Source organism: Sinohyriopsis cumingii, chromosome 7 (assembly GCF_028554795.1).
Source record: "Sinohyriopsis cumingii isolate HCF-2022 chromosome 7, ASM2855479v2, whole genome shotgun sequence".
Taxonomy (NCBI): Eukaryota; Metazoa; Mollusca; class Bivalvia; order Unionida; family Unionidae; genus Sinohyriopsis; species Sinohyriopsis cumingii.
Genome location: NC_142967.1, coordinates 34,261,878 through 34,274,065, shown reverse-complemented (window position 1 = coordinate 34,274,065; position 12,188 = coordinate 34,261,878). Strand labels below are relative to the sequence as shown.

Sequence of the window (12,188 nt, the reverse complement as noted above, 5' to 3'; positions counted from 1 at the left end):
TACCAATACTATTAGTATATGAAGTTGATTCATACCAACACTTCAAAGGCCATATTATTTTTAATATATATATATATATATATATATATATATATATATATATATATATATATATATATATATATATATATATATATATATATATATATATATATATATATATTGGATGTAAGAAAAGACATTATGAATAGGTTAGGAGGTTTCAGAAATGACGGTATGGATGACCATTTGGTAGATATTAAATCAGATAGATCAATAGATATTTCGGTGGAAGGATGGATAACACGCGGATATTTAAGCAGACAGATAAGTTAAAAATTAACAATTTTTCTAAAATTATACTAAAAAAACATTCATGGTTAGAACAGTTTATTTTGTATTCCATATTAAAAGAAGTTGTACAGTTGGCGTTATGCTATTTTTACTTCTAGGCCTCTAATTATTTTCAAAATATACAAAGCAATACAACTTATCTCATTGATCAATACAAAACCGTGGTGAAGATTAAAACTCAGAACAGCGACACATACATATCTGTATTCTCTTTAGTTCAAGTATAGGGGCCCAGGGTGGCCTAGTGGTCTAAGGCATACGTCTTTAGATACACACACGCACGCACGCGCAATCATGCACCTTTGTTACGCCTTTACGTGCGAGTATCGTCTTATCCAAATAATTAAACACAGTGAAAATTTATCGTATTCATTGACATTTAACCCTGAAATATTTTTAAAACTTTTTTTTCTGAATTAGAAAAGTCTAAATGGAATGTGTTTCACAGTTGACACAAAGCAAAACAACAAAACAACTGGCAGTTGCAGTCGTTCGAGTGCTATGTATCAGTAATTTAGTTTCAAAGTTGGTCCGTAAATTAAGAGAATATCTTTCAGAAATAGGTTTCACAAGAGATGACAGATACTCAGGAGGCCGATTGTTAATGGTTTGGTAAAATGTTACGCCAGCGTTTTATCGAAATGCTTGGTCAAAATTGGGCCTATATAATTGTCTACGTACGATTTTACATGAATGTCTTAGTGAGATATTTGCTAAGTCTTCTAAACGTTACCTTTACTAGATTTCCCCAGGTGATAGTTCCATAAACAGGAAGAATCAGAAAGGAGGTATTTAAAAAAGAATTTGATATTCATCATCAATACACATCAATACACTTAGATAGTTTACCCATATATATATATATATATATATATATATATATATATATATATATATATATATATATATATATATATATATATATATATAATGGAAATAGCGAAAAAGATGTCATCATTATCATGTAATTTAGCGATCAGTTTTTAACTTGTCGCATTCGTTAAAGTTTTATTTCGATCGGCAGATGAGATATCAAGCCCGACCCACTGAGGTGGATAATAGTCCTCGTAATTGTACTGAAATACTGCGTTAGAGCCAACTCGCGCCGGATGAGGGTAGTAAACTGTTATACCTCCCGCCAGATATCCCGCCCACCATCCGAATGTTCCAACCGTGAGAATCACATGATCACATGATGCTACAGTTGCTAGGTCGACTTCCGGTGCATTGCCTTCGTTGAGGAAGTAGATGTTGTCCTTTGTTCGTATACGAAGCGTTTTCTGTGACCATTTTAAATCATTTGTAGCCACAACAAAAATCAACTCCTGAAATTTGTCCTTCATGTAATCTATAGCTTTGTGAATATATTCCTCAGGAGCAACAACCATACCGTGATTGTGATACATTTTCTCTTCCACTAGGTCTCCCATTCGTATATGAATTCCGACTATAGTTGGAGATTTTAGTACAAAACGTGATCGTACGTTTTTCATGATGCTGCTCACTTTCTCTCTAGTGTGATTTTTAAACTGAAACTGTTTGCGAATTTTATCCTGAACATGGCTGAAGTACCTCCAAGATTGAAGATAATATCCCACTCTGTAGTTTTGTTTGTTTGGCAGTGCCATTAGAATTTTGTCAAACTTGGAACAACACGATGCTTCCTCTACCAGTTTAAACGTATCACAGAGCTTTCGATTTTCGAGTACTAACACACTCTTTAGGTCGAAGATTTGATACAAAGGGTCATTTTTGCTAATTATAACTGTGAAATTGTTCCTTTCAGCTATGCCTGTGAGGGAAGCAAATCGGAACATCTGGTTCCCCAACCGTCCTTCACCCGTGTAGCAAAGATAATATCCAGGTGACTGGGGTGACATTGTCATATTTGCATACTGGAAATCAGAGTACGTGCTGAATCCAAGCATAACAAATACTGGCGTAGTAAAGGACAGTAATAAACAACCTGGAAAGTAAAGAGGTCACGTCTTGATGCATTTAAACAGAAAAGGCTGGACAGATCTTTTAATATTGGGGGCGCTCTACAGATATTATGAACTTATGAGCGAGTGACAGTTGTACGGTGAAGTTGTTTTGATTTGAAACATACACAATGCATGGAATTTTGGCATACTTCTACGTTACTTTCATGTACTGTTGCTGCAAATTTCTATGGATATTGTACCTGTGGAAGCTGTATATGATGTAAGCACACAAATAACCAAAATGACTGTTCCCATGTGTTCGAAAATCAGCCTGAATTGGTCTAAGGTACACTATCTTTAGCAGTCATTAAAATAGGGAAAACTAGATAATACCAGCTTTGGAAAGTGCAATGAATGAATTACCAAATATGCAGAATGAAAAAAAAGTTATCGGCTCTTTTTTATTACCTCTGAAGTCCAGGAAGCGAAAATGACCAAGTGGAGCTTGCAGCTTTTTTTTAATTATAAAAATAAGTGCACATCTGGAGTAAGGCCAAGCTGCATACTCTATAACCCATATTACACCCATTAATTATACACCAAATTAAGGGAATTAGAAGTTAGTTTAACAGTACCTAAGATATACAATGTCTCCTTTAAAATAGCCAGTATAACTGCTGAGGAAAACCGGGGAATTCATTCTATTTCAAAATCTAAACCTATGCAAAATATTAAAGTATAGAGCACTACCATTCGGTCTCAAGACGATATCTGAAGGATTTACATGAAAGTGAAGAACAGCTAAGAAACGGGTAAATACAGAATTCAACATTGTAAAACCAAGTCAGATTAATTTCGTGGTCGGTTGTAAATACGGATTGAATGGTTTAGCTTTGATCTCAAGACTGTATGATAATTGTGGTGGGTACATTGAAACTGCACAGTTAAGATGTAATTACGTATACAATAACAAACAACTTTTGAACGCCATTGGAGGGAGGCTTTATGTGTTTGCTTCTCATAAATATTGCAGCACACACTGCAAGATGTTCACCTTGCAACTGGAATTGATGAACACATCAATAACCGTTCCTTGTACATATTCCACAATATCGCAATAAACATACAAAAGCAGCTTTATATCATCACGATACTTTTTGACTCTAGTTTTTGATAATGCTTAGCCACTATTGGACAACACTGTCATACTTACATAGCACTCTCACATGCTTAGAATGAAGACTATTGCACTGGAATTTCGACCTGTCGCAAAGTTTCTAGAAAAGAAAACGTTTAGGACACTTGAAATTATACATAATTATTAACACCCACCTACCCACCAATCTATCTATCTATCTATCTATCTATCTATCTATCTATATATATATATATATATATATATATATATATATATATATATATATATATATATATATATATATATATATATATATATATATATATAATCTGTAACGATTTTAAATATAGACTATTTTGTACACTTTTGTTTTTAAAATAACAACAAATATAATAATATTCAATGTACCGATTGAAAACTTAACGGGTTGCCTTCTAAGAGCGTTCACACTTGATATAAGCGAAAAATTAATTAATCCATTTTTGTGGAAGCTTTTGTTGCCTTTTCCACCTTCTAAATGAAATGCCATTGCTTTAAAGTTTTATGTGTATTGTTTTGTACTAGTTTAAAGTACAAGTACAGTCAAACATGTGAGAGATATCTCTGGCTTGCAAGCGTTTTTACCTTTTGTTTTAGAGACTCTTTAATGATTCACTTAAGAACAAATTATGCCGATATAGCGGAGTCCTTCTTTCAAAGTTCAAACATTGAACAATAATTAACTATCTTATCGAATCGTAAAATGCAATAGAAAGCAACCAATATCCACCACGTAAAGGTTCTACGTAGATATTATAGGTTTTTCTTCAGTAGCCATGCAGATAGGTTAACATATCGGAACCTTGGCTAGCGAAAATGTATACAGTGCAGAAATTAATTATCGAAATATTTTATAACTGGGGATACGTAAGTTGTAAGCTATGCAAATCCCATAGACGTCTATATATGCAATTCACACTTTTTGAAAATCCTTGAATATAATATACTGGAAATGTAGCATCATATGTTACACGACTCGTTTAGAAAGTGAGGGAAGCTTTTTCAAGGTGTTACATATGCACAATCCAACAAATATGTTTATCTTTACGTATCTTTATGTGTTTGTTTGTGTAAGTATTAGATGATGAACATTTAACAAATGTTATCTTAAATGTGTTTTGGTGTTTTGGAGGTGGAAACTGATTAATGGCGATATACTACATATATGAGAGATATAAGTAACCGAGATATACAAAGTAGATACAGAAATTCCACAACGTAGATACAGAAATTCCACAGTCATTCTGAAATTAATATATGAGGGCAACAAACAATATGATTAACACTGCTTATAAACCAGCTCTTAATTAATTTGCTATAGAAAATTATAGAATGCTGCTGAAAATTCCATTGTTATTAATCCAGTTAACAATACCTACCTTATTGCACAAGGGGTTTTATCAGATAAAATAATTCAGTAATAAATCAAGGTAAATAAATATGGATAAGTAAATAAATAAAGCTAACCGAATTCACAAATTAAGGTAAATAAGCAAATAAATCGAAGTAAATAGGTAATAGCCGACCTAGGGATAATTATAGTTTAGTTTAGTGTTCAATAGAAAAGCAACAAAAACCAAAACCTTTCCCTGTAAACAATAAATCTGCTTAATTTAAAGAACTTTCAAAGAAAACAAATAGAGAGACGAAGACAGATGCCAAGACAAAGAACTTATAATAAGTCTTAGTTTATGATATTCAATACATACATACATAGAGACATACATACATACATAATTATTTACAACTGACCCACATTGTGTATATTGCTATTAACTGAAAATGGTAATACTTACTTTATAAAAATAATGTAATTAAAATGATTTAGCTATATATATATATATATATATATATATATATATATATATATATATATATATATATATATATATATATATATATATATAATTACAGTAGTGTTAGAAAAGAAACATAAGGAAGCATACTATACGTTTTGAAATTAGAGATTAGTGTGTGTGTGTGTGTGTGATTTGGATTTTTAACGTACCTTTAACAATTTATCAGTCATAAATTAGAGATTAGTATGGCAACTGCTAGTTTAACAGTTGCAGAAAGTGCAAGAAGATTCACAATTCCATGATCTTTTAGTGGGTTTGCATCCCCAATGTTAGGATATTTACCTAAGTCATTCAGAAAAAAAAAATGGTCTACCATCAGGTGCAATTACCACTGGAGCTAACATTAAGCTAACTAATATTGATGACATGGCAAGCAAACCAATAACTGACATTGATGTTAATGATAAATAATTTAGTTAAATAAATAAATAATTAACGAGTGTAATAGATACAGTGATATGAAGACAGCTATAGAGGAAAAAGAAAATATGTGATAAACAGAGAAAGAAAATGTCGTAATTAAAAACAATGGAAGGTAGCAAAATGGCAAACGTTAAGAGAGATTTTAGAAACAATGATGAAAACAATCTGCACCGAATCTTATTAAATAAAGAAATCACACGGTTATAATGTAAGAGATCAAATGTTAATTATTGGATGTACCAAACATATCTGTCTTAAGTGTTACGACTGTATGTATTAAAATAAGTAACTGAAAGAAAAAAAAAATTAAGTATAAAAAAATCTATTCATTTATCTAAGTTATAAAATGTAAACATTTTAGAGACACTTAAAGTATTGTAAATTAAATCGCAAATAATCCCCACTATCACATCAAAACTTTAAAGTATAGAATGTTCTGAATGAATTTGGATAGTCTTAAATATCATGCAAACAAAATGATGCAGTATATAATGTCTTTGAAAGAGTTCACAATAATTCCAAAAATAATGTATTAATCCAAAGTTAATTAATACTTATCAGTTCCAATGAACATTTAAATAAATAATTCCTCTAGAATTAGATTTGAACACAACTATTGATTCAGATCAAAATGGATTCCCACAGTCTGACCAAACTTAAGGAATAAATTATTTGTCTACCAAGACCCTGCAGAAATATATTTTCACTCAACCAAGGTATGAGTCATTCCTATGGAAAATTCTAATGAAATTTAAACAGATTTGTTTCTAGAAGATTCTTAGCTTATAGAGAACCTATTTATTACCTACAATCATGGATAAAAGTTAGTCGTGTAAACATCATGTTTATAAATTACCATTATCTTCAAGTACAATCTACAGTCATGGACAAAAATTAAGCACACACACACACTATATATATATATATATATATATATATATATATATATATATATATATATATATATATATATATATATAATATCATAAGATTCGTTACAAATATGCTAAGATACATTCAAGTAGGGACACAACATGAAAATGTGTAAATCAAAGTGATAAAAATGACAATCATGTCATTACATAACATATTTTGTTATCGGCTATTATACACTTTCAATAATCTAATTAGCAATATCTTCATTTTCTTTAAGATAAAAATTAAACATAGGCTAGTAACCTAGAAATGTATCTGAAAAGGGTTAACGGAAGAACGCAGCAAACAATGACAGCGAAGAAAGCAATGGTATCCACTGCCAGAGATATAAATATTTAAGTATTAGTTAATTGAAGCAACAATTGTATAGTCTATGTGACCAATTTCAACAATACATTGCTAGCCTTTTATAGTCAGAAATCTATACAAACATCAGCTGAATAGAATTCAGATATGAGTCCCAAACTCTATGTATTTCTTGATCAGATAAATCACAACATAACTTACTGTAAGAAAATCTTCAGTTTAGACTTTATTTCTTTACCTTAATCAATCACAAAGAAGTGCCATTAATTGATTAAAGAAAAGCATTAAGGATAAAGATAGAAAAATAATTACGTTCCACGTTATGACTATTATTCCTCGTTTTACACCGAATGTAAACAATGTTACACTATAATGAAATAGTTTTAAGAGGTCTTACTTTTAAATCCACAAAAGAGAAACGAAAGCAAGATGCAAGGTAAATCAAAGAACGATGGTTCCTACTTAAATAACAGCTGTGTGATGTTGTTTTTTTTATTTGTATTACCCATTAATGGTTGGTGATCGAGCGATTATTAAAAATATGAAATTGATGGATAGAATAAGTAGAAATCTGAGCAGTTAAATAGAATAAAACAATATGAGCCACCGTATATATAATATAACAATTTAATCAAACAGATAAAATAAAAATCAAGTAGAAAATAAATATATATTGCAAATTGTTATCACCAATCGAGCGAGCGTTTCGAAATTGATTGTCCTGCATATCTGCATAACATGATCTGGTGGATGGTCACCCTCTAGAATAAACGTAGCTTGTCGGTTGGAGTCGACTTGTACAGCAACGCTCTGCTCCCCCTGGTCTTTGCTCTTCGTTTGGACGTGGATTCTTTAATCCGCATTGGATCCTCACTAATCAATGTGGAATCTTTCTATCCGATTTTCTGTTGCTCTGATGTCCAAGTTATGACGTGCTGACGTGGAAGATATTTTCCTGATAAATAAATGCAGCGTAACATTCTGCTCTACATAACATACTGGAACGAACTAACATTTCATCTCTCGTCCATTTCAGAGTCTAGCCATATCGCTAACTGCTAACATAGTTTCCTGTCAAGTCCATATAGTAATTTGTTTACATACCGCTTCATTAAAAAGTACAGGAACTTAATGTATTACCCTAATACATCCAGGCATCATTACCAATTCATCGATAGCATAGTCTGCTCTCGTCGCTTAACAGATAAACCCCTGCAGCGCAGCTGTATAGTCCCATTGTTTGCTCCAAGGTTAATGCAAACGACTTGGAGGTTAAGAGAATTCACATCTTAGTTATGCAAATGAATTAAACAAAATTCATTTCATGTCTTGCCATCATTATTTGATAACTAACAGTTCACTGGCATAAACATCCTATAGGTCTAATAATCACCGATTCCTAGCATATATAATTCATGTGACATATAACCAAGTAAATTCAAACAATTATCATAAGACTCATGTCAATGAAATTAATGTAGGAAATTAAGACATTGTACCTTCCTCTCGTTTCCCCTTTAAACAGAATCGTCTCTTTCACCTTAGCAGAGCCGTCTCCTTTTCACCTAGCGTTATGTGTCTGTCAAAGTACCGTATCCTTCGACATGCCATGGGTACAATTCCGTGCCAAATCGCATACAATAATATAATATTGCTAATTGTCACAATCGCATCGGACGTTCACATATATCTGCAAAATTCATACTGCTACAAGCTGTTATAAATTTGGATGATCCAGTAAAATTATCTAGTACACAATAGATAGTTGCGCATATTGGTAATGCAGGATGGTAATTTGACTGAGAAAACATGGAGAAAACTATACGATACAAAAAAAAAAAAAAAAAAAATGTTGCTCAGAGTAATACCGAAAGAGCTACCAAGATTGAAGTGTTATTATTAAAGGTTGACGATAAAAAGGAAAAGATTTTAGGTGCACAAAATGTGTTTAAGCATAAATTTAATACAATTTCTAATTTAATACCACGTCTAATGTAATACCATGTCTAATTTAATACCATATCTAATTGAGTGCCATATGTGATGTAATACTATGTTTAATGTAATACCATGCCTAATTTAATGTCATGTCTATTTTTATACCATGTCTAATTTAATACCATGCCTAATGTAATACCATGTCTAATTTAATACCATATCTAATTGAGTGCCATATGTGATGCAATACCATGTTTAATGTAATACCATGCCTAATTTAATGTCATGTCTATTTTTATACCATGTCTAATTTAATACCATGCCTAATGTAATACCATGTCTAATTTAATACCATATCTAACTGAGTGCCATATGTGATGTAATACTATGTTTAATGTAATACCATGCCTAATTTAATGTCATGTCTATTTTTATACCATGTCTAATTTAATACCATGCCTAATGTAATACCATGTCTAATTTAATACCATGTCTAATTTAATGTCATGTCTGATTTGAAATCATGTCTAATTTAATATTCCTTCTTTAACAACATTGCAAACTGTAAGAGACAGACCAGGAGAAATCAACAATATATGTAACCTATCGAACAGAGAAAATGATGCATTAGAAAGCGTTATGGAAACAATAAAGACAATAACTTGTACAGTCTCAATTTGAACAATTAACATTAATTAAATAATATCAATTGAAACGATCACTTGATGAGCGATTGCTCACTCCACGAACACACTATTACGAGAAGAATAATAGCTCAGTTGGACTGAAACAAACACCATCTTAACGTACATTTACTTTTGAAAATCAAAGTTGGCATCTTTATCAAACTCTGCAGGAACTAAATAGCGAAATCATAAAATGGCAGTAATAATTCCTTTAATCGGTGGTGCAATAGCTAATGATCTGACATTTGATTCAACTGTTGGTAATGATGAGAACATCCTTGAATGAGATCACAGTATCCTAGTGTCTACGATCTAAGGGTAATTCGTTCCAAGTAGCTGCGCTATGGCACGCAAAAGAACGTTGTCCGCAAGACAGTGGAATGAAATTTATACATAGTTATTACCACCTTTCCTCATGTGATATATTTTGATACCTGTAATTTGACATTTTAATTTTTTTGTATTATCCTGTATATTTATATGAGGATATGAAACGAAATAAATATACACCTTCTGTGTTAAGTAGACCATCCTGATCTGGTCTATCAACGCACAAATGCATGTAAAATGCCAATCAATATCCGTAATTTGCATACAGCCAACCAGAATACGGCAAAAAGCTGCCTAGCAATATGACACACGTTACCTTCGGACATTATACCCCTATCGGAGAAGATACCATTTAATTATATAATTATATAGCCTATGATGGAAGCATACGCATACGATACAGCAATAATTTCGATTTGATTTATTACTTTTATCCGAATTACCTGATGTCGAAATTTGGGAGTAACTATGACGAAAACGAGATAATGTACAATATTCAATATTTAAATGAGACTGTAGTCCTTAACTTTTGAAGTATATTCTATAGTTTACTGAAAATGTCAAATATGAGAGAGAGAGAGAGGGAGTATCACCATTATTTGTGTGGATCTTGTGAACACATAAAGTGAGAAAGACACTCAAAATTAAATCACTTCTGGTTGATAAAAGAAGAGAGTAAATATCATTTTGACGCTCAAGTGGCGAGTGCAGGGCCGCGGACTGGATTTGTAGGCCGCAGAAAAACTTCTCCAGTAGGTCCATATGAAATACAAATTGTGACGGCAGTGTGACCCTTGACGGTTGTGGTCCTCCAGAATGTTGTCCTAGTTGTCCTATTGTACCAAGTCTCTAACAGATTTTAAAGCAAACTTTGTTTCACAACATTTCGTTACACAAATAATTGCTGTCTTGTGAAGATCTTTTGAACCATCCGTTTTGATTTTTATTATCACATGAACCGAAAAAATAATAATTTAGCCCGGCCCACTAACATTACTAGTTTCCGACATTCGCATTGAATTATGTGTAAAATATTTGCGAACTGCACTGGCATACTTTTAGTTTAAATCATAAACGAGGCAAATGTGATCATGTGTTGTTTTTTCCAGGCTACGATCTGACCTGTTCATTTAAAAAAAAGAGTTAAATCTGGTAACGCCAAGATGCATCAATTATTCGATATTCGAATGGTTGACTTCTTGCCGTTGCTACACATTCTTTCGACTTTTTTGGCCTATATGGTATTTCTATATGTTGAAAAACTGAAATAAATTTTCCATATAAATTATAAAGATAAAATATCAATATATGTTTATATAATTACACATACATATGTTTCCCAAACATTTATTTATGACTATTAATTGTTTGCAGAATATTTTTCTATATTAAATATAAGGCAATACACTGAGATAAAACGAGCCGAGCTCTATTAAGTATACATTAATAAATATATTAATCTGCAAAATTAATTATCAAATTAATTACATCATCAGCTTGAGTTTTATCTTTTATTCGAAAGATAATATTATATTTATGAATTAAAAATTATTTGCATTAGTACAATTACGTTTAATTCATTACAAAATATCATTTGAATGTGACAATCCCCAAAAATACGACAAAAAAAAATTGTTTCTGCACGTAACATGCAGAAGGAACTGAGCTTGTATGAAATAATTCTGACTCGTCTGAGCAATGCATTCGAGGTTACAATTTTATATAATATTAATCACAAATGAACATCAATGATTTTGGACATTTTGAAGTTCTATTTGGTAGCAAGATTATATTCCTCCATTCGTTATCTTCTAAATTGCCCAATTCAAGATTCCATTTTCTCCTAGAAATGGCATTCCACTGAACCATACTGTTTTTAATACATACCTTTACATCCTTTTTATTTCTTTTACTGGCATACACTGCAATAGTTATATAAGGTTGTTTGCAGATTTGAATTATAATTGATGCTAAACAGTGCGTTGTAGCTAAAATCTATGAAATTAATATTATTTTTTAACTATTATTTTAAATCTATTATAGCTTATCCATGGATAATCCACATTAATAAAATCTGTCATGAATCTAGTGCTTTCTGAAACAATGTTATATAATACAGTGTTTTGCATCTATTTTAATACAATTAATGAAACAATACTTTGTTTCTAAAAATGTTCAGCAGTGACCCTTTAGAAAGATCTACAATTTCTTGTAAGAAACGTTTTGTACTGCTTGTAACAAACGCTTTGTACTGCTTGTAAAAAACGCTTTGAAT

General features: G+C 31.5%; 1 protein-coding gene across 1 annotated transcript; it reads right to left on the bottom strand.

The window, feature by feature from the left end:
- Positions 1 to 352: 352 nt before the first annotated feature.
- On the bottom strand, positions 353 to 11,821 carry LOC149795003 (galactoside alpha-(1,2)-fucosyltransferase 1-like). The gene is made up of 3 exons (XM_089964665.1): positions 11,801 to 11,821; positions 3,472 to 3,535; positions 353 to 2,299 (listed from the first exon to the last, which is right to left on the bottom strand). The coding sequence occupies exon 3, from the start codon at positions 2,259 to 2,261 to the stop codon at positions 1,317 to 1,319; it is 945 nt and encodes a 314-aa protein (XP_089820791.1). The 5' UTR covers positions 2,262 to 2,299; positions 3,472 to 3,535; positions 11,801 to 11,821; the 3' UTR covers positions 353 to 1,316.
- Between the last annotated feature and the right edge of the window lie 367 nt (positions 11,822 to 12,188).

Excerpts from the sequence above, each read along its gene's own strand:
- LOC149795003 (XM_089964665.1), bottom strand. The coding sequence starts at position 2,261 with ATGCTTGGATTCAGCACGTACTCTGATTTCCAGTATGCAAATATGACA.